The 27,901-nt window shown below is 42.5% G+C and overlaps 1 protein-coding gene across 1 annotated transcript in view; it reads left to right on the top strand.

Annotated features, from left to right (window-relative positions):
• The window catches only part of b4galnt4a (beta-1,4-N-acetyl-galactosaminyl transferase 4a), a 170,640-nt gene that overhangs the window by 91,225 nt on the left and 51,514 nt on the right, over positions 1 to 27,901 (top strand). The window contains exons 3-6 of the mRNA XM_086208374.1: positions 5,879 to 5,977; positions 15,949 to 16,044; positions 17,361 to 17,451; positions 18,541 to 18,641. Of these exons, the coding sequence (XP_086064500.1) occupies positions 5,879 to 5,977; positions 15,949 to 16,044; positions 17,361 to 17,451; positions 18,541 to 18,641 (387 nt within the window). The remainder of the gene's footprint in view (positions 1 to 5,878; positions 5,978 to 15,948; positions 16,045 to 17,360; positions 17,452 to 18,540; positions 18,642 to 27,901) is intronic.

Genomic DNA, 27,901 nt, shown 5'->3' with positions numbered 1-27,901 from the left:
GACTACAGCGCTGCTTTACGCAGCCAAGCTAACTTTACTACTGCCGGTGCGCAAGCCTCCTGTTGTTGCCCATGAAACCTGATACCCTCATGCTCGGTACTGTTTTTTTCGTCTGTTTATTGGCTAAAAGAATATGTACTTTATATTCGGAAATAAAAAAAAAAAGGAGGGGGGGGAGGGGGGGGCGACACTTCTTCTGCCACTAGATGACAGTACCTGTGACCAAATCACAACTGAAGCACTTTAGCGCTTCCTATGGGTTTTTCCTTAAGTCTGAATTCTTGCTTGTGTTGTAGGTCGCTTTGGACAAAAGCGTCTACTAAATGAAATTGTAGAATTGTAGAAATAATCTCATAGGCTGGTGTCAAGTGTCAATCAAATGATGGCACTGATTGGCTCAGTCTGCAATTGATGTGTTCAGCAGACCGTCACTGTGACTGAGAAGGAGTGTCGCGGAGATCAAATTAATACTGGCTGCTGGTACTTGGGTGAGAGAGGGTGAGACTAGCTAGACTACCGTGGCTGCGGAGCAGTGGTAGCACTTCAGTGATCACACTGAGAATAAAGGATGCAGTCGGGAATACTGTTAATTCTACTTCTTAAGAGTTTTACGGATGAAGTAAAGTATTGATAGTATAACGGTGATGACTTTGAGAGCACGAAGTTAGTATGTGGGAATTGCTTGCCGGTTGCCCAGCAACATTTTAACTCAACTCCGGCTAGAAGTAACTTTGTTTATTGTGATTGGGTGTTTCTTGATGTTACACCACCAGGTTTCCAATGAGGTATCACATGATCGGATACATTGTTGCTGCTAAAATCCATCGTTTACACGCTGTGCCGCCACCGGTACAGTGCTGCTTAAGAGGTTGAAGTCAAGTTCCATGTGTGGGCCATATTCCATTATATTTTTAGACCAAGCTGCAGGCCAATTAAAATCGGACCACGGGCCGCAGTTGGCCTGCGGGCCGTAGTTTGGACACCCCTGGGTTCAATGATTGAACACTGCTCAGCACTGAACACACAAAAATGAAGTAGAAATATATAGTAGTACTTTTGATACTTAAGTTAACTCAATATCTAATACTTTGCTATGGAATTTTGAATGGGAACTTGTACTTGTACCAGGGTTCTATTTAACTTGTTCCAGCACTTAATTTTAGATCAGAGGCTGATAAAGGAGAGGAGCCTCTTCTGCTTGTTCTTCTTACTCAGTGTTTTGGCAGTTGGTAAAGCACCCTAGGATTGCATCACCACAAGGTTTTAATATTAGGATGAATCATGAGCTTAAAGTCAAAATCAAACTGTGGATGTGGAGAAAGTTGACACCCCCACGCAGCATCCAGTTGTTCTCAGTAGCTTCACACTCAGAGCCAAAGTGCTTGTGAGTGTGTAACTCTTCGCACAACTTTGTGGTTTTCCTGTGAAATAAAACAGACACCGGTGGTTCTGCTCGGCTCAGTAAAAGAGGTGGGATTCTGGCAGCCTCAGACACTCACGGTACCCCAGGGATTTTTTTGAGAGGACCAGACTGGCACAACACTGGAGCTTCAATCAAAGGTCTCGTCTCAGTCTCCTTTTTTTTTATTGCTCCATTGTTCACCATGTCATCTGTGCTTGTCTCTGTTCATCTCTTGTGTTTTTGAATCTTCCTTTTCTCTGTTTCTGTGCTCTCTTTAGATCTCTCCCACTTTATGCATCACAAGTCATCCCACCATTCCACATTGATAGCAAATGTGTGGTTAGTGCTAATTGGCTGATGATGGGTCTTGATATCGTCATGACCGTCATAGTTCCGCGCAGATTTTAATCTCTCTAATCACTGGAATAATTGTTTACTACAGTAAATGTCATCCATATACCTCTTCTCTTTTCTTTTTTAATATCAACATAAACAAGTTGATTCAACGTGACTTACAGATAAAACATCGGCAATGAAGCTAATGAACGCTGGCTTTAATGTGATAATAATGTAATTATTCCACCCTTGTTATCAACTTTCATAATGCAGGTCCGTGAAACTGAAGCAGTGATTTGTGGACTTGTAGGAGTGGAGCTCATTCACAGGGGTTGTCATGGTGGGTGGGTGATGAAGCGATTTGTGAAATGAGCGCTGATCTCTTCTCTGGCGTCTCCCTGCAGACTGCTGCTTGTTTGTGTTTAATAAGGGAGATTAATTAAGCTCATTGATATTCTAGGACGCCGGCTCTTTCCCTGGGTTTGGATCAGCAAGGACGTTGTTTCAGTTTTAGAGCTGCGGGGAGTCAGAGAGCTGGGAGATGAGCACCTGCTGGAGTGCTGGGATACATGGATGGATGGATAGATAAGTGCTCATTGATCAGGCTGCTAATCCTTCAGTCAATCCTGCGACGCCGCCTTGCATGCTCATACATGAAGCCGCACAGTGTGCTCTCTGTCGCGGATGCAGACACACACCCTTAATGTTTTAGATCATCTGTCATTCTATTGAAGTCGAAGCCATCAAGGTAAATAGCAGTGTAAACATTTGATAAACAGACAGCCTCGCCTGTGTGATTGATCTTCCCTGTTGGTCCTGATGCAAAGTTTATTACATAAAATGCTTTGACAGGCTCCTTAGCATCAACTTTAATTATTAGTGAAACACAGCTCTGGGCCCGCTGCCACAAAGACCCGCGTTAGTGACTCTGAAATAATGCTACAAGTTCTTGTGGTACACTCAAAGTAATGACGGCTTCCAACCAAAGTGTAATGTCGATATTCCCTAAAGAGGAGGAGGAGATAGAGCTGATGAAGGATATAGTTCAGCCACAGGTCAATGAGTGTAACTGGAGCTTTTTAGTATTGATAAGCAGACTTTGGGTTGGCCCGAGCTGAGGCTGCGCTTTGCTGAAGTGTGATGTTTCAAGGTTGCCAAAATATTCTTTTTTTTATCGAGCGTTGTCTCTGTCAGTAATCACAGATCACTAAGTCCTTTACAGACCTGGATAATCTCTTATCATCCATCAGGCAGTCATCAATCTGTCCTAATAATGAAAGCTGATTAGGCTGCAGCATAACTCTCCGTCACACATGCAGAAATAAAAAGCTGCTGGTGGGCTCAGTACACAAACAGTCCCCAGAACATTTACTAGGTATGAGAGCAACAAACCTCTGTGTTTAAAAAAGAAAAGCACCTCAATTATTAAGCAGCACTCAAAAGGCCAAAGTGTTCAGGAGGCAACCTAGAAAAAAACCCCACAGTTGATTCAAACACAGACTTTGAAGAAAAGTAAAGTAATTCATGCAGAAGTTAGCTTTCGAAACTCTAGAGCAGGGCCACCCAAACCTTTTGCCCTTGGAGGGCCAAAAGAGACACTCACACTGGCCACACAATACAATGAACACGATGCAATGTCCTAAGATCCCAAGTTCCCCTCACATGACAAATGTACGGCATTTTGTTCAGTGCTGCCATTACAGGACAATCAGTCAAGTGTGTCACATAAAAAATTAACCAACTGCAAATGATCCTGAAGTCCCAAGCAAAATGTGAAAAAGAACCAAACATTTAAAGTGACTATTGACAACTTTTTAACATGAGTATATCCTCTTTGGGGGAAAGAATTGATTTTACAGTGTCATTTCTGCGTAAAAATGGGACAATCCAGGGTTCGACTGGTTCCCTACTGTCTGCGCTTCCACTGTGACATTCTGACTGAGCCACAAGGCAGGAGTCTGAACAGAAATTCAAGGACCAACAGGATCATAGCTAGAAGAAGGAGTTAGGAAGGGTTCGTGATTTCAGAATATTCTTTAAATGTCTCATAATCGAAGAATTACCTGACTAATTTGACGTCTCATTTTTCGGTTTTGCTGATTCAGGGGAGTTTTCAAGAGTGGGAGGGGCAAGATGGCTGCAGCGTGTTTGTTAACCATATAGTTAATGTGTTTGATCGGGTGACAACGAAATGAGGCATGACAAGAGGTCATATCTCCCCTTCTACTCTCTGTGCTCACAGTTCTAATGTTACTTTCACTTTTCAACCAAATTCTTCATGAAGGTCTTTTCAGCTGCCTATTTTCTATTTCTGCATTCGACATAAAAAAACCACGATGAAAGTTTAGTAACATAATACATACTGCTTCAACAATTAGCAATCCTACATATTTATAGGACATTTTACCTCTCAAAGAGAAAACCAACGGTGATTTACAGTGTACAATTTTTAAATGATTATTTGTTAAATTAGGCCTATTATTATCATTGTACAAAAACATGGCGGTGACTCAGTGTTGCTCGATGTTGATATCGATGTGCGATCCAAATAAGGGGATGATGGAGACCACTGTGCCCTGAGGGTTGGTATTTAAAAAAAAAGATTTGAATGAATTAATCACTATCAAGTGAAATCTAGCCGCTTTAATAAAGTCTTTTAGAATATTACCTCCCTCATTTGCAACATATTTTAGTGTTTGGAGTTTTCCCCTTTCTTTGAATCCCTCTTATTGTGTATTATTTTTGTTATTTAGTACTTTTTTTTTTAATCTGGTGGGCCCAGCCTAACTTTATGGGCCTTAATTTGATCAGCCAGATACCTTCTTCATATTGAGTCTATTAAATGGAACGATTCATTTCGGGCTTATTGTAGAATTCAATTTAAACACGTATTAGTGTTTCTATCACATTTATGCTGATGAAGTAGCCTGCATGTAAGAGCCGAGCCGTCAGGGATGCAGCAACACAGAGGATTTTCAACAAATGAAAAAATTATTTTGCTGCAGGTGTTGAAATCAAGCTTTCAGAAGTCAGTCGATTATTTTTCTGCCCACATCTGTTGTCTTTGTTTCGTGTGAGACACAAGCTGATGTAATATGAAGGTTGTGCCCTTCAGAGTAGATCTACATGGGACCGTGTGTGTGTTTGTAGTACACCAGTGTTTTAGACACGTGCACGCACGCACGCACCAGGCACTTTACGTTCCTCTGGTGGCAGACAGGAGGGGAGTGTGTTGTCACATTTCTTCATCATTACCTTCCCAGCCCTCCTTCATCTCTCTCCCTTGGAAGTTAAAAAAGTAATCAAAGGCTTGGCATCCGACAGCTGTCTCTTTGCCTCTTCTGCCATAAAAAAATATTTTTCTTCTCTTGGTTCTTTTGCAAACACTGACGCCTTCTCAACAAAAGAGCCTTATTTTAGGGTACTGAAAGCCTCAGTGAAGGTATGCCTCTCTCTTACTTCACTGCTAAATGGAGGAAGCTTTGACGCTCATTCAACTGTTCATTCTCTGAGTGCCCAGCAGCCTTTTCTCTCTGGTCCATGTCCTGGTCCCTGTCCTGGTCTCTTTCCTGCCCATCACTACGCCACATGAACCTGACCATGCTTCCCCACAGGCCTCATAGATAGAGTGGTGCAGTGCTCAGGCTGGAGCTGTGGACTAAAATCCAGATGAGGAGGAGCGTGCAGGGAGGAGGGTCTGGTGGGCAGGGTGGATTGTTAACCCAGGTTGGGGATTAGGACTTTATGGAGTCAAGTGCTGGATTAGAAGTGGACAAATGAGATTCCTGATGGATGGTAAAGAGGATGTTCATTTTAATGTGGGAGAACATTTTGGCTTTAAACAACTTTTTAGGGCAATTTGAGGGTCGAGACTTTTCAAGGTTTTTTAGGGTATGCATGATGTCAATGAAGGCCCTCACAGATATAGAGGTGTGTGTGTGTGTGTGTGCGCTCATCTCCTTTTCCAACAGCTTATGGAGGGAAGTCATGTGATCTGACTGATGCACAGATGGGTGCCTGATATGATGGATGGATAATGTCTTGAAATGAATCCAGATTTAAATCCTTCTCTTTATTTTTATGGTCCTCTCATGGGATTTCTTTTCTTTGTGGTGAATGTTGTCTTTTTTCCCTCCCAAGGATGATGAGCCAATCACAGGTGGGACCGATGGCAGAGACCATACCCGCATCCGCAAGTTCCTTAGCCAGCGCCACAAGAAGTTGCCATGGAAACCAGAGGTAGTAATTGTTTTATCTCCTTTAATTTCGGGTCCTCTTCGCATATCACTTGTCAGAAACTGCAGAATCATTACTGCTTGTTTAGTTGTTTTGTGTGACTCATTAGCCAAATCAAAATATATCAGTGATTAACCTTTATGGGAACGCTTTTATTTGTGTTCCCTCATTACTGGCTTAGTGGGTGTTTTTGTTTGTTCGTCTTTCCTTTTCATCGCAGTTGATATTTGAGGTCAAGAAGAGATTCAGCCATTCTTATGAGGAACAGAATTTTCTTGACTGTTAAGCTGATCAATAATCTTGAATAGATGATAATGATATTTCATCGCGCACTCATACAAACGCACACACATGCACACAGAGTGACAAAGGGAGCAGTAGACGGGGTAAATGAGCAGCAGGTTTATGGTAAAACAAGATTTGGAACCTGTTCTGCTGAGTTTAATTAAAGGTGTGTGTTTGTGTGTAACATAAAACTATCTCTTGGGAACACAACAGTGCATCGCGCTCTGTGTCAAGTTTGAGAGTCTAACCATTTCTACGCAAAGTGTGAGAGGGATGATAACCTATTACTGTTGCATTAGTTCCTTTTAAGCAGATCAGCGGTTGTGTACTGTACTGTTTTTCCCACAGGAACATTCACAGGATTGCAGTGTCTTCCTGTTGCTACTGCGAAGCATAATGCATGCCATCTTCTGCACTCGTCAGCCTCACAGGGGTGCTGAACACGGTGCGGGCCTGATAGCGATACGCTGGCTGGGTTTTCTTTCAGCACGCTCATCTGGGTGAGCTGACTTGGGCTTGTTGAGCCTCTGCAGCTCCTCTCAGCATCACAAATACATCAAAATACCATGACTAAACCTATACCAAAACTAAAGTTACTGTTCAGATGTTACAGTGAAATCCATCAACAAACAGTCCTCAAAATGTCTTTTGCATGCTAGAGCCTGAAGAATTAAAGGGATAGTAAGGATTTTTCAAAGTTGAGTCCTGTTTGCCACTTACACATGGGAACGGTGATCGGCGGAGTTCATAGTGTATGATATGCAATGTAGTGGTGGCGCCACGGAATATATGCGTGTGTGGAGGCGTTGTGTAACAACTGCGCTACAGCAGCAAGAGCACATCACTGCCATCCCAGTCAATGTTGCAGTTTCCACCTGACCCCACAAATGACACAGCAAATCCTGTCAATTTTCAAAATGAAACAACATGTGCAAACTCCCGATCACAAACACAGTCAGAAAAGGACTCAATAGAACCGTGTACACTCTACGTGCACATACTAGAAACACATAAACCTTGAGACAGCAGGAAAGGGAGAGAAAGGCTGCAACAGGAAAAGAAAAAAAGGACCGCTTTCACCTGGAAGACTTAACAGTCTCGCAGTGTTACCAAAATAGTAATGATCATGCACTCGCACAAATGGGACAAGGTAAAATTTAACTCGCACACTGCACAATCCATTCTGTTCCTCGTAATAGCTCTGGAAATTTGGACAAACACAACACGCAGGGTCACCAGGGTCACGCTCCTGTATCTACAATCTGCCTGAGGCTCACTGACATTTCCTCCACAATGCAGACAAAGCAGATTTCAGTGCGCCTCTGTCAGCTTGTACCTACAGCAAACTGGTGGTCAGATGTGCGAACGTGAGACATCAGGACTACTTTAAAGCTGCAGAGTGGAACACAATGTCATCGGCTAGGTTGCGCCGTCATTTCAGTTGCAGCTATAAAAATGACGGATTAACTGTGTCACACAACTCTGCGAAATGACTCGTTTCATTTTCACAGTTTGATCGGAGAACATTTGGAAAACATAAAATGCGCATTGTTTAACTGTACATCCACATTCAAAACAACTGAAGGGCTAACCAGAAGTAGTTTTCAAGGACTTGGCATGTTGCTTTTTCAGTGGCACACACATGTCAATAGGGAGAAGCAAACCCTTTTTCATCTGGAGAAACAGACGTCCCAGCTTCAGCACGGGATCTTTCTGTGTGAGTCTGCATGTTCTCCCTGTTCCTGTGAGGGTTCTCTCTGGTACTCCAGCTTCCTCCCACAGTCCAAAGACATCAAGAGGGGATGAGGCTGATTGATTCTCAAAATTGACCGTAGGTGTGACTGTGAGTGTGAATGGTTGTGTGTCTCTATGTGTTGGTCCTGTGATGGACTGGTGACCTGTCCAGGGTGAACTGCTGGGATAGGTTCCAGCCCTTCCCCACCCCCCTCCTTGACCCTTTACAGAAGAAGCACGGAAGAAAATGGATGGATATATGGATGGATGGAGTTATTTCACACTTTTTGTTGACTACATAATTCTGTATGTGTTCTGTCATAGTTTTGATGCCTTCAGTGAGAATCTACTATGTATACAGTCATGAAATTAAAGAAAAAACATTAAATGAGAAGGAGTGTCCAAACTTTTGACTGGTCGTGTATGTGCAAGTGAGAATCAGTGACATCATTGTAAAGGTACATAACCACTATAATTATGCAGTCCTTGTAACTTTCTAATAGCTGATAACCAAAACAATCACATGAAATGGTAAATACAGTCATTTTTATCCTGTAGCATTCAGTATTTTATATTGTAGTGCTGACTATCAGTTTTAAAGTGGGTGCGGTTTTCTAGAGTAGGACGTGTTGCTCTCTGTCTCTTTAAATCAGTATTACAAAGGCGAATAATTACAGGTACATTGCTGGACACGAGAGTTATTTACATTTTAGTTTCACAAGTCCAACACATGGATTATTTCTTTTTTTTTAATGTTATCTGACCCAGAAACATCTGTGGCCGGATTTTGAAAGGCTTGCATCTAAATGTGGATGCTGCTTTTGGCATTATTTAAAACATCGCCACTTTGGAAAGAAGAAAACACATTGATATGAAACAGCCCAACCTCGGATGGCAGCCAAACCGACTCTCTGAATCTGGACCACTTGCATAAATGTAAATGGATCTCAAGGCTCGATCACAGCAAGGTGTTACATTGTGAACATCTTGTTTTTGTCTCTTATCTTCATGGATGTGAAAACGGTTCAGACTAAGCGTTTGCACTTGGAGACATGTACATGTTTTCATTGACCAAACATGATCTCTTATTTATGGTTTCGATTAGAAAGGCGTAACAGGCATGAAAAGGAGATTAATTTTGCAAGATCTAGACCAACTACATTTTACATTAGGCATGACTAGCATCAAAGTCAAGATGTCATTTCTCTGACTCTGTTCCAGCCCTCTCATAAACCATTTAGTTTCTTTGAATATTCTGCAAACCCATCGTTATTCTTTCAAATATTTTAAACATGTTTTAGTAATTGCATCCTCGAAAGTCTCCTGTCCTCTCATCTCGGACTCCTGGACCCTGAAAGCCAAGTCTGTCAGAAGCGGCGGACACAGCCGCTCGTCCTCTCAAGCTATCTGTCCTAATTACCGGCACTAACTTGTTTTCCTGGTGCACAGCCAAGATGGCAGAGGTCTAAGGGGCCACCAAGCTGGTGCTGTCAGAGGTGTAGACTCATGCTGGTGGAAGTAGAGTGGTGCCATATGCCAGCTGTCACAGGTTGACAGAGGTCACGTAGACTTCCAGAGGCATACACACACAAATATTCAGCCATAATGACTCGCAGAAATGCTGAGTTTATGGCTTCTACATGCACACAAATAGATATACAAATAGGGCAGAGAAGGGTAATTGATTTGAATGAAATGCCACTATTTGTGACTTGATAAGCATCCCCAGCCTGTGAAGTCAACCAGAGGTGATGGTGGATTAGCGTTGACATAAACCAGTAGAGTGTGGACACATTCTGTCTGTCAAGGGTATGGGCATGTCAAGGACACTGACACAGGACAGAGGAGCTGACACACCCTTTGAAGAAAGCTTGACAGGATAAACAACCATTTGCAGGATAACTGACATGGATCCAGAGAGAACTATTGATATTTGTGCAACAGAGAATAAAGATAAAAACAATTTTTAAAAAAATACTTCCAAATGTTTTCTGCAGTGTGCATATGGATCCAGAAACCTGGAAAAGACACGGAATCTGAGCATATCAATTTCCAGGGCTGGAAAAGCTTTTGGGAAACACAAAAATCGAAAATGCAAGACAAGTCATGGAAATTTGTTCGACAGATACCTGAATGTTAAGAGTATGTGAGGCAGCTCGAGAGAGAAAAATCTTCTTTAGTTAAATATTCATTTATCTGAATACACGTTCAGCATTTCATTCATTTTTGTTACATGAATGAGTGTAACAATGTTACAATGAATGTCTCTTTTAATATTTCATGTGTAAAAAGAACTTTTGAGGAATGTAAAGGCATAAAAAGGTTCCTCAAAACTGTGGAACCATCCTTGAAATGTATCATTCAAAATGTGCATGAACCCTGTTTCTGAATACATGGTGATGTTGATCGGTTACACTGGTTTCAGATTGATTGTCCATTTAAGGGAGAGAAGGAGGATGCCAGATTCTGGCCGACTCAAAAGTTTGTTTCTTGGAAAACAAACCTGGATAAAGGACGTGTGTGTATGTGTGTGTTCTTTGGTTGTTGCATACTCAGACAACCTATAATTTAGAGATGGAGAGAGAAGCAATTGAGATATTGTAGCTCAACATAGACACAGGATTCAGGTGGGAGCCATCATCACAGCTGGCTCCTCACACAAGCACATGAAGTGAAAAGACTGGAGGAGGAAGGAGCTGTACCACTGAGGCCCTCCTTCCTCTTCATGTGAGCTCCCAGACTGGAGGAGGAGGAGGAGGAGGAAGAGTGTGATTCTCTCCATCTAGACGCTTGACAGAAAAACACACTAGAGGAGGCCGAGATGTTTCTTTTACTGGCCTTTTGGTTAAACCGACTTGTTGCAGGAGATGGAAATATTGTGTGTGTGTGTGTGTGTGTGTGTGTGTGTGTCATGTGCACTGCAGCCATATCTATCCCCCTCGTGTTACATTCCTGCCATGACAGAAGACATGTAATTGTAGAACAGATGGCAGATTATACAAACCCTCATTACAGTAGATGATGAGGCTGGAATCTAGATCATATGAACCTTGTCATCCTTTTTTTTTTTTTTTTTTTTTTTTTGCTGCTCTCCTCTGTGTGAATGTGTTCTCATTATCCCTCTACACATAATCTCCCCTTTCAATCCTCTGTACCTTTGAAAAGCTCCATCCTGTATGCTACCGACTTACTTTTCCCTCCTAAATTACTAATGGGCAGAGAGGCTGGGTGAGAGGAGCGGCTCTAAATGCTGCTGTATGCATTTGGATGCAGAGATTTCACATAATGGTGGAAACTCCAGCAATAACGTTCCTCTCATAGAGGGACAAACAGACAGATGGACACATTCGGCATCATTTGATCATTCAGTCTGCGCTTGGATTTAAACATAGCAGCTCAGTGCAACCGCAGTATGTGTTATGATGTATCAGAAGAAGGCTTGAATGCTTTCTCCTATATGCCCCAGGGGAGTGAGCTGAGTGGTATTGAATATACCCCAGTGGGCCTTTGCCAGGAACATCATGTCTCACTTTCCTTATCCAAATGGGATTCACAGTGTCAGTTGGTGCGATTGCTCGTCAGTGGGCGCGCAGAGCGGCCATTTGTCAGTGCTTCGCTGCCAGCAGGAATGCAGACGGCTGCAGCAGCTTTGGAGAAAGGAAGATATCTTCCCAGAGGAGAGAGGGAGTAAAGTGAAAGTCTAATTTGTGCACCCCTCTATAGTGCAACCAGATGGGGGTGTGTGTGTGTGAGAGAGAGGGAGAGAGAGATACGATCCTGGAGAGCAAGAGAGATCTACGAAGGCAAGCTCATACAAATGTAAGAGGAAATGTGTGGTCTGCGAAAGATTGGCAGGTGGCCTCTTTAGTGTACAATATTCTATTTTCAGCTTCTTCTCTGTGCACCTGTTGTTCCCTCTGGCATTGCTCCACTCTTCACATTTTACAGAGAGAATTAACGGATTCCCTCCATCTCCCTGAGCTTATTTAATGCCAGCAAGAGCTGTTGGTAGCAGCTCGAGACTATATATAAGACAGCTGCTTGGACATTCACTGGTACATGATGGAGGGAGAAGCTGATGAAGGTAAAGGAGACAAGGACGCTCCTCCCCAGAGCCAGACAAGAGATAGATGCCTTTCTCTCTGAGACCCACAGAGACAGCTTGCGAGCTTAGCATAGTGAATTGCTGGGGATGGATAGTGTTAGCATCCCAGTTCTCCTCTTTGTATTCTGGGTCAGTAGATAAGGCTCAGGATCATGGTTTGTCCTGAAGTAATCCTCATTCGTTCTAGTTGTCTAAAAACTTCTCTTTTTTGCTGTTGGAAGTTCCAATTGTGCTTTTGTGGCACTACGTGAAACCTCCGCGCCTCAGGACAGTAGTTCCAGCTATGTTTCTGATTTTAAAAATACAATACATTAAAATGTTCTTTAGTTATTTAACAAATAAATTCTATGCACAAACCTAGTTATATTAATGCAAGTAAAGACGGTTTTAGAGAAGAGTGTATTTACTTTGCTAAACCTTCCCATCTTCTACTTTTCATGGTGCTAAGCTAACTAGTGGTCAGCTAATCTCTGTGGGTTTCAGGTCCCCAATGCAACACAGGGGAGAGAATGGTATTTATCTTCTAGTCTGGCTCGGGATGATGACAAATAAGTATATTTCCCCCAAAAAGTGGGTATGCCAAGAGACTGACAACAACCTATGAAAATGGAAGCGTAAAGGGCACCAAGTGGCCAAGCTTTGCTACATTTTCACTCTAAAGTAATGGACCAAGGGCTTACAGCTGGGTAACTCTGTTAATTCAGCAGTCACACAGAAAATGAGGAGGAATGTGCAAGTGGAAGTCCTACTTCTCCTTGTCTTTGACTTTAGGTCATAGTGATTAGCCTAACAAGTAGCCACTTTGAGTCCTTGACTGCTGCCTGAACTCTACATGGTACTACTTTGCCCTGGCTAAGTAGAGCAACTTACGTCTAATCAAACACACTTTCCAAACAGACAGACAGCGCTAGTAGGATTTGGACTCTTTTCATCCAGCTGGGGCCCTAAATCTCTTTTGCTGGCGGTGAATTTGTAATAGTGAGTGTGAATACAGGAAACAGTGCTTCCAGTACCTTCCCTTCCACGGATTAAACTACCAGGACAACACAGAAGTGTGTTTTTGGTTTCTGATTAAGCAACAGAGGATAGCAAATTAGAGTAAAGGAGGAAAGTAAGAAAGGCAGCAGCAGCCCCTCTGTCTTTGCTTTCGCCAATTACTGAATGAATGTGAGCTGACAAGCTGCAAAAAAGCTGCCGTTTGAAAAGACACAAGCTGCCAAAGCGCATCCACGTCCCCACACAGAAGCACACATCCACCCGAACAAGAAGGATCCCGAGCAACAATTCACCATCGCTACATTGACTGTTAATGTGATTATCTCTCCATAATGAGGGATCAGAAGGGAACTAAAAACAGACAGTTTGGCAGCAAGATGACACAGAGGGTGAGGCAGAAACACAGAGGTCAGATGGAAGAGATGGTGCAGAGGACGTGAAAGAGAGGGGACAGAGGCAGCAAAACTGGAGCAAGGTAGAGGGGGGCTGGGATGCAGAGGGACAAGGGGGGAGACACTTTAAACTGAGGGTGAAGGAATTAAACATCCAACATCCTGTTGACCTGCTGCTGCGCAAAATATACCCAATTATGCTGAATTACTCTCCTAACTGCCTCTTTACAGCCTATGGCCTCTCCAATGTTACAACTGTGTGTGTGTGTGTGTGTGTGTGTGTGTGTGTGTGTGTGTGTGTGTGTGTGTGTGAATAATTACAGACATTTAAAGCTGCCTGTTTGTTTCTGTTTGACAAGACGAGGGTTGAGGAGGGGGCCGGGCAGAAAAAAGTTTTGCTTTTAAACCCACAGGAAATCTATTAAAAGCTTTACATAAGGCATATTTACTCAGGGACTAGCGGCGTCTGCTAAGTCCCTCTCACCTTGGGCCCCCCCCCCCCCCCCCCGACCATCACACACCATCACACATTCATCTCCTCTGACTGCCTACTTTTGTCTGATTTGTTTCTGTCGAGCCTTGTCATCCAGTTCTCGTTCTGTTTTCACTTTCCTCATTTGTCACTCCACAAGAGACCAAGTGAGAAACAAACACATAACATAAAGAAGAGAAATGATTATTCCCCATGTTCTGGACTGACATGTTTGTTCAACAAAATTTCTCATGGTTAATGCATGAGCTGTAATTGCTGCACAGCATGTGAGTGTGCGGGGCACTTATTTGACCGCGCTGAGCCGGTAGAGAAATGAAAAACACCACTCCAGGTCAAGCCATCTGTTAAAATGCCTGTGTGATACTGTAGCAGCACGACTCCCCCATCAACACGTCTCTGCTTTAAACATGAAGAAGGACGCTGAGGAGGTAGCAGAGAGGCTTATTTCACCCTGACCGGCCCTCCTGCCTCACCCCTCTAATTCCTCTGATGAGAGGACAACAGGGTTTTATACCAGGAGTGTTATAGTGTGGCGAGCAGGTAGCAGTTACTCTGCACTGATGAGCATCTGCATGCGTCAAATCAAATGAAGCTTAATTGGGTTTTGCTTTGATCCAAGTGGGGAACCTCAGCTTTAAACTCACATTCTGTGTGATGTTCTAAATGTTTGTGGCATTATTATAGTGGAAGCCCGCTGGGGCAGCTGTTGTCACACATTAATTAGCCGCATGCGTATGCATGTTAAGTAAGTGCCAGTGTTGGTTGATCATGCAGTTGGCCTGTGAAAATATTGATTGCATGTTTTTCAGTTACTATTTTACGTAACTTGCTATGCATCCACGCTGGCCGCATATGCTCCTTTAACATCTTGAGGGAATTTCTCCAAATTTTCCACAAGTATCAATCATGACGAAAAGGATGAAACAATGTGACTCCCACATGATGTGTGCGATATCGGTCCCAGTCTCTTCTATGCAATATATCTTGAACGCCTCGGGCAAATTTCGCAAAATGTCATCAGTAAGAAGTCAACAATGAACTGAAATGTTTTTCGTCAAAGGTCAAGGTCACTGTACACTTGCATGAACACAATATCTCAGGAACTCCAGGGAGATTTCTTGAAATATCTGAAAAACATCCACTGTGATGACGATATCACTTGAAAGAAATGTTTTCATGGTCAAATGTCAAGGTCAGTGGGACAGGCAAACAGCTTGGAAGCATACAAGGTATTTCTAGTTTGAGATTGGGGTGAAGCCGTATAAGTCTTGTTGATTCACAGCCCCACCTTTCGGGTGCTTCCTCTGTGAACTCTACATTTGTATGTTCCGCGTGTGAATGTGAAACACAATAGTCTTGCTCTTTAGAGATTTTTTTTTCTCACTTGTTCCATAGCAGTGTAAGTTTGACACACGAGTCATCAGAGAGTCATCTCTTCTGTGTGTATGAGAGGAAACTGTACCCCAAGGCAGACTGGTTTTGCCATCTGTCCTTGCTGCATCCTGTGATTTCCCTGTGTAATTCAGACAAATGTCAGACGATGGGCAGGGGATGAGCTCTGACAAACTGCTCTGGATTCTCACTGCGCACTCCCCTGTGATTCTCCTCATGAGCTCCCTGTCAACTTCCCGAGTTCAGGACGGCGAGAACACTGCACTTCAAACAAATTTTTCCTGTAGAATTGGAGGCAGGTCACAAATATTCCAGCAAAATCAAATGAAACCAGTGCACAAGTACGTTTTGCTGGCTGTTGAGAGATCTGGTCGAGATTTTTGGCCCCAAGAACAATTTATCATCATGGTTTTAAAACCTTTTGAGGGTCCATATAGAATCATTGTAGGTTCCTCTCTTTGATAGCACCTGTGGGTATGGAAGCATCTCCAGTACCTGTCTATTTGATTACACGTGTGATGCTGTTGTTGCAGAGTGCTCTAACCTGGTTTCTCTGTGTGTGATTGTGTGTTGGCAGTATAAGGGCCAGGCTAACCTCCACGTGTTTGAAGACTGGTGTGGCTCCTCCATCGCGCAACTCCGAAAGAATCTGCACTTCCCTCTCTACCCTCACGTGAGTACGATATAGCATCTGTTACTTCTTTATGTTTTTTTTTGTGGGCTGGATACTGAATATAAACACAAAATGGTGACTTCACTATGTTCAGGTCACCGTCATTGTGTCACATAAATCAAGTTTTTTACTCCACCCTAAAAGCGCATTTTGACTTGAAGTAAACACTGATATGTGTCATGAGCGCACAAAGATGTTCTTTTTTACCACATACTTTATTTATTTGTGACTCCAGAATACAGACAGAACCAGCCAGGTATAGTTGGCCTCAAGGTAATGATGATGAAAACTCCTAAGCACATCATTTGGAATAACCCACGCGTGGCTTGAGCTAACAACAGGCTACCTATGACACTTATGGTTTATCGCATGTTCACAGTCCCCACCAGGTGGCTCACCTACAGTACTTGCTCGAGCTAGCCTGCGGTTCTTCACAGTAGCACCAAACAGGAAGCACTACCGTTTGTTTTTAGCTCAAATAACAGTGTGTTCTCGGATCAAGTAGGCATGGACTGTACTGAACAGTCAACTTGAGGGATTGTAAACAAATGTTTCGGGAAGTTTTGTTGTTGTTAGCCATCAGTTTCCATTATCTTCAGCCTAACTATATGAAGCTGGGAAAAAAAAAACATTTAGGAGCTCGAGACTCATATTTTTGAGTACCTCAAAGGCAAAGTACACTTTTTCTATGCAGTATCACTTTACCTGGTCAATGTGTTGTTTTTTATTTGCTACTAGATTTATCAGGGACAGTCAGAAAAATGATATTTCCCAAGTAGCATAAAAGAAATACTGTAAACTAAATTGTGTGCAGAACTTGAGAGAAATAAATCATTGAGCCAACAGAACTATTTTGTGGTATGACTTAAACATATTAAAGATGGTTGAAAAAGAATAAGTGCTGTGTTTGTATTTCTGTTCAGTGTACCATGAAATAGTCCTTGGCCTCAGAAGTAATGCAAGATTTCAACTGTTTGTAATAATCTTATTATCTGGACACGCTAACATTTTCAGCTAAATAAATACACTCAGTCCATTTCTTACACTTTTGTGCTTGGGGGTTTGTTTTTAGAGGTTTAACGAATACATAATCTTCCTTTTTCGAAGGAATATGTCTCTAACAAGAGCTGTGAGCTCACCACTTCGGCATATGTAGAAATCCACTGCTTGACAGGCATGCATTTCCTAGTCAGGGCCGTTAAGCTATGATTGTACAATCGCTATTCATCAGAGGGTTCAGTGAACGGTCAGATAGTTGATTGGGTTTACTCACAGGTCTCTATAAGCTTTTCTCTTATTCCTCCTTTGTATTTCAGACTAGGACGACTGTAAAGAAGCTGGCAGTGGCTCCAAAGTGGAAGAATTATGGCCTGAGAATTTTTGGCTTCCTTCACCCCTACAGAGATGGTAACCAGCTCATCTTATTACTGAGCCTCTCTTCTGAGGGCATGAGAGCAACTGTCCTTAAAAAATAGGCCACTTCCCCAACCCTCTTAGTCCAATAGCCTCTATTGTAGTTGATATTCACATTTTTAATAGGACTGAATGCCACGGATCCATGCAGTATCCTCCTGCACAGTTGCTAGGGGAACTGAAAAGGCTTAACACCCAAGTGCCCTTGGACAAATGACTGAATATGAAGTTATTAATTAGATTAACATTCATTTTAGTCCCTTGTGTAGCTGGCGGTAAGGCTCTCCAGCCGACAGCTCAAAGGTCACACTATCTCTAGGACCCTAACAAGCACTCAAAACAGGTGCCCACCTCGCTCAGCCAGACCCAGTCTTGTGTGACTGATAAAAATTAATATTTCCCAGTATGCTGAGCTAATCAACATGAAATTCATTAAATCAATCCAAGGATTTTGATCATCCTTTAGCCCAGAATTGTAACAAAACCTGGATTATTTCTTTCTGATATCAAACTCTGAGAGAACACACGCTTACTTGATTGGTGTCCACCCACATGGTGTGTTTTCTTCTCTTCTTTAGAAGGATAGTCATCCTTTCATCACAGCTGTAACTATTGACACGTGATTTGAAACAACAGGGAGGTGTCCTTATGTAATTTGCAGGGCCCTAAACAGGTAGCAAGCCTCTTAAGTAGCTTGGCTCTAAAGTTATGAATGTATTTGATGCAGGTTACCACCAAGTCTGTTTGAGTCAGTGAAAATTGTTGTTAAGTATCCAAATCATCCATGATTGTAATTGGGATGCCGTTAATTATGGACTATCCATGTCTTTGGTTTGCGTGCTTCGTTTTCTTTAAATCTGTGCACGTGTTAATTACCGCTCTCACAGTTGGCACACAAGGATCAGAAACAACAGTCTTAGTAACACTTTTGATGACACTGTGGCCAAATCTGTCACCATTACATTCTAGCTGCATTCACACCTCAGATTTACTTTAATGAGGTCAAGTCTTATCTGATTAAACTGAGATCATACACATCCACTTCCACTAACACACACTTTGATCATGTTTTTCTTCCCTTAGGGGATTTCCAGTTCTCGGTATCATCTGATGATAATTCTGAGTTCTGGCTGAGTCCTGATGAGAGTCCTCTCAACGCCAGGCTCCTGGTCTATGTAGGGCAGGTAAGCAACAAGGCTGCGCTACTTTCACAATGTTTGAACCACAGAGAGAATTACAACACTAAAAATCAAACAAGGTCCCAGAATTAATTATGCTTTCTGATGCTCAGCAAAAAGTCCACGCTTCCGAGGGTCTGAATACACCCTCAGGCTTGAACTAATATTACTTAGTAACAAGGTTTTACTGCAGGATGGAAGGTGAATCACCTGGGGCCTAAATGGTTTCAAACTCCTCAATGTCATGACTTAAAGAGCTGTAAACACTTTGTTTAATATGTAGCTATGGGAGAGCACTTACACATGACAAAATGTGCCGGAAAGCTGCTTTTATTTATTATCAAATATAGTATTCAGGTTGACGCTTGGTCTTCCATCTAAATGTCATCTCACAGACAATCAGATATGGGGAAGTGTTCCTGTACAACTTTAGTGATGTTTAACGATCAAAAAGTTCGGGAAAAATATCGCTTCGAAGAAAGATGTGTACACAAGGAGTCGCCTTTAGTTAGCATGTGGCAGCTTGACCAGACAGCAACATAATCTTTTCCTTCTGCTGGGGCTCAGCAGTGCAGAAAGAGGATGGACGCTGAGTGATTTGATGTTGTTTTTCTTTAGTTACCACCCACTCATCTCACGTCACCATCTAAGCATCACTCACCTCCAACTCTCTGAATCCAGAAACCTCCTATAGAACATCCTGCGAAAAATAGTATCTTTTTCTCTGTGTCCTTGAGGTACCCTCTGCCCGCAATCAAACACAAGTCAGACTATTCTGCTACTAACTTCACTAATTAGGTTTTCTGGGTGAAACCCTCTGAAAGATTTAAAAAGGTAAGGATGCATGAGGTGGCACAATGTTTGAACTGCACCATACGAGTGCTCCAGGCAAATATGTGTTAAGAGCAAAGGTCCAGCTATGGAACCATCTGTATTCCGACAAGATGCGAGGTGTCTCCAGGTTCCATGGGAGCTGAGATTAATTAGCCGGCTACGAATATTGATGTGACATTTAGCAGTGGAGAAATATCATGGAAGTAATGGCAGGGGAGCAGTGCTCTGGCCAGGGATCATTCATTCTGCCACTGGCTGTTAGACAGCCTCGCTGCTTCCCCTGACTTCAGAGGCACATTACGTTCCACAGATAAAAATCTAACTCGCCACCGTGGCCCTCATTATATGACCCATCTGTCTGGATGACTGGAGGAGAGGGACATCGTCTAAAAAAAACGATAGCTTTGTCCAGCTTTCTTTTGGAATATGTTGTTTAGATGCTTACATTAAATTTGTAAATGTTCTTTATTCCATATTTACAGAGATTGTGCACATCAGACTTCAATTTAATCCTAAACACAAGTAATCTGAGTGCCCGTTACTGTAAATATGAGTGGTCATTGTATTAGTATTGACAAATGAAATATGTGCTACTTTAGGAAACACATTATACTACAGCCAACTATTTGTTTAGGTATTATAGAATACACAACCTAGCATTTACTAAAAGGTCATAGTGTCCTAAACACCTTTATGAATACACATAAAGCCTTACTTACTTGAACTTTAGACCATCCAATTGCTTGAGAGGGATCACACCTCTATTTTAGAGTTTCTTGTGCTTCATTGTTAGACGATTGCTCTCCTCTACCCTGTTGGGACATTAATTGTGTACAAAAGAATATATTTGATATGAGGATCAGCCGTTGTCCTGCCCTGATATAAATCACATTTTTTGCCCACAGCTAATCTGTAATGAGATTTTCCCTCAACTGATGTCCAGAGAGTTCCCACAGCCAGCCAGGGCTGATACAGGCAGTTGATGAGTCACACATGCTTACCAGCACTGTGTGCATGTGTGTGTTTGTGTGTTTCTGCAGATACATGTGGCCACTGATGTATGTCATGTGTGCTGTGATAGTTATTTGATGTGGTTCAGAAAGCAGGCAGAAAACAACAGAGAGAGCCATGAAACTGGGTCATGGGGGTGTCATCATTATGACACTCGACAGCAACAGTAACTGCTCATTCTCACAAGGACAAGACGTAGTCACTTGGATCAGCCAGTGTCAAGTGCTCTGGTGTGGCTCTTTGACCACTATGAATTAGTAAAAAAAACGTTAACCAAAAACAAAGGAATTTTAGTCTGAAAACAAAACACTGACTGATGCAAGATCACTGCAAAATATAAATCAAGAAAATCTAAATTACATCAAAACCAAGTTGTGTTTGAGTGAGGGAACCTCCACCTGCCAGGACAGGCCACTGGAATAGGATGAAGGGTAGCACATTACAGTATATAAAGGTGCTTGTAGTAAACACTAATTAATAGGCAATAAATGTTAGTAACAGCATAATAAACACATTCTTCGCATTGTTGTGACTTTAGGGCCAGTAGCTGCAAAAACAGGTATTCACTGCTAGTAAACGTTTCGTGAAATATATATCAATGATTATAAAGCAACAAAAAGATTATTAGAGATTTAACAATGACAATTAATTAACAATTAAGTTTTCAGTCTAATAGTCAACTATAAATGTGAATGATCTTATTACTACCGCGTATATATTCTTATTAACCTATAATCTGTGTATTGTGATCTCTTGCCTATTATTCAACATCTATCAGGAGCATCTTAATGTAAAGTGTCACTGGATAAAGTGTTGAAATGTTGAAGATTTTACATCCCAAAGCTCAATTTCACTGTGACATCATCATCTGTGTAAAGAGTCACGCAGCCGTGACCAAAAAACAAGCTGAGGTAGGCTCCCCTGAGATTAACATTTGAAATGTGCTAGTATTGGTAATCCATCACAGCAAATGGCACATCCATATCTGCTTTTATCCTCGTTGCCATCCCATCATTGTGTGCGGAATGTTTGATTCAAGTTACCCTGATAGCTGTAGAAGTACCCTGAGATGATTTACATTTGACAACAGCAACAGCCACGAGGAGAATAGTGATGGATCGTCTGCACTTCCATGGACCTATTTTGAACAGTGTAAACATGACCCCAGTTGAAGGGGTTGAATATTGATGCTTAAGCACAGAGGTCCAAATTAAAACACAATCCTTAAACATGAGCACACTCTTTCAGTTTATTGATAATTAGAACAATGTCACAAATTCAAGTCATATTTCTAGTCCCTACTGCTGAGAATAGGAAGAGTTCAGATCAGTTGTTTTTCTATATCTTGTCTTTTTCTCATGAGGAGAGAGAAGCTGGCGTGTCAGAGAAATGCAGTTTATGTTTTTCATTTCAAGGCCAGTAGCCCCCTGAAATTAGTTTTCTCAAGGTACCCTCATATATGGGTCAAGCTGACACAGAGACAACATGTGTGTGTTTGTGTAGAAAATGACTGAGATGTTATATTTGCACAGGTTTGGATATAAGTTGCCAATTCTGTTTGGTCTGTATAGGATGTTGATTCACTCCTCCTTCTCCTCAAACCCCAATGTTCAGCTGCTGTCTCAGTGGGAACCTGATTTGTAGACATTACTCTTAGCGCTGCAGAGTAGGACAGAATATGGAGGGACCCTGTAATCATTTCAGAGTTCATCCATCCATCTATTGTCATTGTTCTCCTGTTGGGGGGGGGGGGGGGGGGGGCTATCCCAGCTGCCATCAGGCAAGAAGCAGGGTACATTTCTGGACAAGTCACCGGTAGGGATGGGAATCGAACTCAGAAGAACCGGTTCCCAGTGTTTCAATTCCTTGGAATCATTTGCCAATGTTGCAAACGTTTCCCTTATCGATTCCAGGGTGCGTGAATGATGTCCCCGCGCACGTTGCATAGCTTGCGTAAGCAACGTGCGTGACATCATTGACCAGTGCAGCCAGTAGGAAACATGGTGCCTAAGTGGCACAAATGCTCGAAACTTTGGTGACATTTCACGGGAAAGGCTGACAACAGGGCAACTTGCAATACTTGCGAAGTGGATATTTCATCAAAGGGAGGAAATACCACCAAGATGCAGAAACATTTGCACACACAGGATGCGATAACTTTGAATGAATGTTGCATTTTTTATCTGCTCCGGAGTGAATCTCAACCCAGCAGCAGCAGCAACGTTAGCACGTCCTCTGCTGTTAATACTGCAGCTAACTAACCAACCAAATGAGAATCGATAAGAGAATCAATGAAGAACTGAATTGTGAAGCGGAATTGAAAATGGAACCGGAATCGTAAAAATCTTATCAATTCCCATCCCTAGTCACCAGTCCTTTACAGAGCCACACCAACTCGCCAAGCGACCCGGGTGTTTGGCGGCTCGGCTCGGCTCAGCTCGGCTGCAGTGTGAAAAAGGTAACCCGCATCGTCTCAGGTTTCACACGACCTTCCTGTCGCCTCCTGACTTTGTCACTTCGCCTGTCAGGCTTGGCCTGGAGCTTCTTCGGCTCCCTTCCAGACGAGCTAAAAACTCCATCCTCCTTCGCTGCATTAGCGCTCAGACATTTTCCAAACTGCGCCGAGTTTGTATGCTTTCCAAAAGAGACAACATTGCAATGCACGCAATGACAACGCTAATGTTCGACTCGATGACGTCTATGTTGTCGTTTGTTTACCTCTCAGTGTTCTGGCACACGTTTATGTGTAATGATGATGCCAGCGCGATGACGTACGAGAGAGAAAAACACAGACACGCAGCCCCCAGATCCGGGTCTTCTGGAAGCTTGAATGCGCCCTAAGGCTGAGCAAACGCGGGTCCAGAAACCCGCGTTGACATGCGTTTTTCAGTGTGAAAAGGGTATAATTAACCAAACAAGCATGCTTTTGGCATGTGGTAGGAAGGTGTAGTACCAAGAGAGAGCCCAACACAGACAAGGTGAGAACATAAAAACTATGCACAGAAAGGCCCTGGTCAGCTGATTGATTAGAACCCAGAAACTTTTTGCTGTGAGGCTGCATTGCTAACCCCCCCCCAAGCACTGTGCAGCCCCATTTCAGCATTCTACAATTAAATATCCTACAAAGAGCTTATATCCCTTCCCCTAGGCTTGAGAAAATAGACCCAAGCTCCTCTGATCTCTACTGGCACAGTTGTGGACAAGTAGGAATGGAGGGAGGATCAAAAGTAGTATACTTTTGGCAGCTAAATGAATCATATCGATGAATCGGACATTTTATCCAAACAGAAATCTGGTTGCTTGAATTTTGTTTGTACTCTTAGTATTGAAAGAATAGCTGATATTACTGGATTGAAGTTTGCAGGAGGGCTTCAATGTTATTGCAGCCAACGCAGAGTTGCATTGTGTTTGTGTATTTTAAAACCTTGATGTCCTCTGTGATAATGACACGGGCAATTAATGATGAGGGGTTATACTTTTGTCCCCCTTCTATGTTATGTGTTTGCACTCAGTCTGACTTGGACTCCACAAAAAGTCCTCTCAGATGTGCAGCCATGCCAACAACAATTTTCTCTGGATTTTAAGACTCAAGTGGAAGATAAGTTTTTCTATGTTTAGAAGACAGAAGAGAACTTGACAAGGCACTGATGGCTCATCATTAGCCCCCTCCCACCACCACCCACCACCCGTCCACGGTAGACTGTTTGTTTTTCATCAGAGAAACTGCTGTTCTGTGTCATCATAACAGATTAATCACTCAACTCTGTGGAGCTGTTGGATTAAAACCCCTTAGGTCCGATATGGACCTGATAGTCACATGCACCCTTCGTCATTTGATCAGAGGTGGACAGGTGAAGGTACAGGTGTGAATGCACCAACGCCAGAGATCCAGTCACTCAAGGTGGACCTCAATGCAGGTCACAGTCTTTTACCAGTGTGAATGCAGATTTGCTGTGCTAGAGCTCAAGGTGCTTCTCTCAATCCAATCCTGTCTCACTCTGTAGAAACTAAGCAGTTTGTATCAACATGGTAAACTTCATCCATCAGATCAGCTGATTCATGGTGAGAACCAAACCATCCTGATTTGAGGCTTGTGATTGGGTTAGGGTTGGTCTGCAGGAGTTTAATTCAAGTCAACGGAACGTCCTCCTAAGTGATGGGAAGAGCTGTGAATAACCCTCGCAACTTCTGGCTGCTTGTCTTTTAATTTATCTCACTCTAGTGACGAGATGCTGCTCTCAATAAGCAATGACTCATCACTCAGTGGGAAATGATGCCTTTGTGTCTGTGTGTGCACGCTTGTGTTTTTCACTTCCGTACTGCAGGTGCCGGTGTGTCTTCAAAAACACCTGCCTCTTTCAACGGAGTGCTGAGACTTTTCCTTTTATTCTTGTTAGAATGCCTTTGATGGCCACCTTTGCTCACTTGCAGTTGATGAGCTATTTTACAACAACAACAAAAAAAACAGTCAGTAGATTTGCTTCATTTATTTCCCTCCTTTAATGTAAAACTTTGAATTTCAAAACCTTCACTTGTAATATAGCAGATCACAATCAAGATCTTCTAAAACCATTTGGACTGAGATTCTCTGAAAAAAAAATAGTTACCAGACTTTGTATTTTGTCGCCCAACCTATATTTCACAGCTTAATTTATGAAGTGAGTGTAAATTTGTAAACTAAGTAGAAGCTAAGCTGTCCGAGCTGAAATGAAATACATCTTGATTCTGAAGTTGAAAGAAATGTTTCTCTGTGTCACTAAATATCTATGGCATCATGACATTCAGTCAGTGTGTTAAATTGTGATTTCTTTTTATGCAGAGATAAATCAAATGACAGGGGCGTCACAGCTCAGAGGGAGAGTGGCCGTCTAGCAACCGAAGGGTTGCTGGTTCGTTCTTCACTCCCCCTGCAACCATGTCGAGTATCCTTGAGCAAGATTCTGAACCCCTAATTGCTTGATGGCCCTGCGACGGACTGGCGACCCATCCAGGGTGAACCCAATTGTCAACTTGCACTCAGTCTGACTTGGACTCCACAAAAAGTCCTCTCAGATGTGCAGCCATGCCAACAACAATTTTCTTCAGATTTTTAGACTCAAGTGGAAGTTAAGTTCTTCTATGTTGAGAAGAAGACAGAAGAGAACTTGACAAGGCACTGATGGCTCATCATTAACCCCCTCCAGCCCCCCCCCCCCCCCCCCCACGACCCTTAATGGTTAAGCAGTATAGAAAATGGATGGATAAATCCAGTGACCATTTTCTCTGCCTTTAAACAAGTTTGTGTTACCAAATAATAATAAAGAACATTTAATATGTTGAGTCAGCACTAGATATCATGACTTGTGGGAATCAAATGTTTTTTGCAACGCTGCATTCACTTTAGACAAAACATAAATGTGTACTGTAACTTTTCTCCCATTTATATCGGTCCAAAGTCATTTTCATGAGAGACTTCCAAGTTCTACTGAGGTGCCCGTTCATTCAGCTCTTATTTGTCAGAGTCATTAAACTTTTACCGAAGGTTTGCTGCCTCTCTCAGGAAACCATCAGCCGTGACACAGATCTTATTGCTATGATGATTCTCCCGAGTCAGACGACCACTTTCAGCAGTTATCACTGCCACCAGTCATGATGAGCTGAATAAAACATACAAGGAAAGTTAAATGAGTTACAGTTTCATTTATTAATGTGGAAAACAATGCATGACAGGATGTGCTCAAGCCAACTTTTTACAGTCAGGTATTTTGTCAGGAGAGACTACCAAGAAACAAAAAGGTCCTTTTTTTAAGGGTAGCAATATGTAAGGAGATCTGTGGGGATGTTCCACCGCAGGATCCTGCTGTTGACCTCAGATTGAAACCACAGTGGCGTGCAGTGTGTCCTGCTCTCTCGCCACCTGCTTCACACACACTATCAGAGACTTTAGCACTGCCTGAGGCTTGGTTGGTTTTCGACTGATACCGTTGGCTGTTTTTGATGTTTTCTTCCCAAAGTGCCTCTGTCTGTATGCAAGCAGGCATGTTCTGAGGTGGCCATTGCTGTTTCATATGAATGTGTGTGTTATCTCATCCTGCCGTCCCTGTTGTGGGCTTCAAAGTGTGAATCAGCATCTATTTAGAAGCTCTGAAACTCATCTTCAGTTTTCTAACCAGTTTCAAACCCACAAGTGTGGCCAGCACAAACACTGACAGCCATGCTACAGTACTGTGATCTTAGCCCCTTTCTTTCATTGTGGATCAGCAGCAGCAGGGGCCCTAATTAGTAGGGGGAATGAATGGGCACTGATTCGTCCGCAGGGCTGCAACCGGAGTCCCAGAGGTCCCGATGAGCGGGTTTCTTCGAGTCAGTATTGGCAGGGAAAGACTCTTCGCATTTTCTGTCTGTTTAAGGCCATTAGCTCTCTCTTTTCGCTCTCAGTGCCCATCAGAACTTGCCTCTGGTTTGATTTTCTTCTTGCTCGAGGGGCATATTATCTTGTTTTCCCAATTACTCATTATCTGCTTTGGGAACAATCAGGATCATGCAATGTCCTTTCCACCTGACTAATCCATGTTCCCCACAGAAACGGAGCCAATAAAATCCATCTGTTGGTAATTCTATTTTACTTTATTACAGGTAATTCAAGAACATACATGTTAATACCTTAAAACCAATGTAATCTGCAATTAACATGGTAGCAGGGGTCTGTACAAAAAGAGCTGGTTATTTTTGACTGATTTGCATTGCAATATCAGAGGCAATGCCTATTAATGAATGAAATCTAATAATGTTTGTCAATCGTGTAATTATACTACTGAGATTTTGATGGCTAAGACTAGACTGTACTCAATAATCAAATTAACTGAAATGAAACTAATACTAATTAACTTTGATTGACTGTCAGCTTGTCTCGAGTGTACCCTGCCCAACACACAGTGACACCTGGGAAAGCTAGATTGATGGATGATGGGTAACTCTAATTCTCTCTCTCTAATTCCCTCTAAATCTGTATTCAAAAGATTATATCGGCTGCTAAAAATTAAAAATAAATCTGCATCATGTCACCACATTTTCCTCTCAGAGACCAGAATCAAGTGAGAAAAAAAAATTCTAGCAGATTTGTGAAAGTTTTTGGTGAAGAAGCCAAGCTGGTGGTGACTTATTAAAACTTTTGGAACAGCCAATATTTAACATCAGGGAGGAAGTTGAATGGGTTATTAAGGCTGCTGTGGGGAGACTAGAGAACAACAGTCTAATCTTGCATGTTTTTCTGATTCCTTCTTAAGAGTGTTGTGGGCACATTCTTATTTTCTCTTCTGTCCTCTAAGTGATTGAGCGCAGTCATTATTCAGCCAGGGGAGGGTTTTTATTTGACTCGTCTGATTTTCACTGGAGCATTGTGGTCTAGAGAGGAGAGCCAGTGAAAGTGACAGACAGTAACA

This window comes from Aulostomus chinensis, chromosome 7 (genome assembly GCF_037954235.1).
Source record: "Aulostomus chinensis isolate RoL2024-O1b breed Wild chromosome 7, RoL_Achi_v1.0, whole genome shotgun sequence".
NCBI lineage: Eukaryota > Metazoa > Chordata > Actinopteri > Syngnathiformes > Aulostomidae > Aulostomus > Aulostomus chinensis.
The sequence above is the reverse complement of the archived record's forward strand: the minus strand, read 5'-3'. Positions and strand labels throughout refer to the sequence as shown.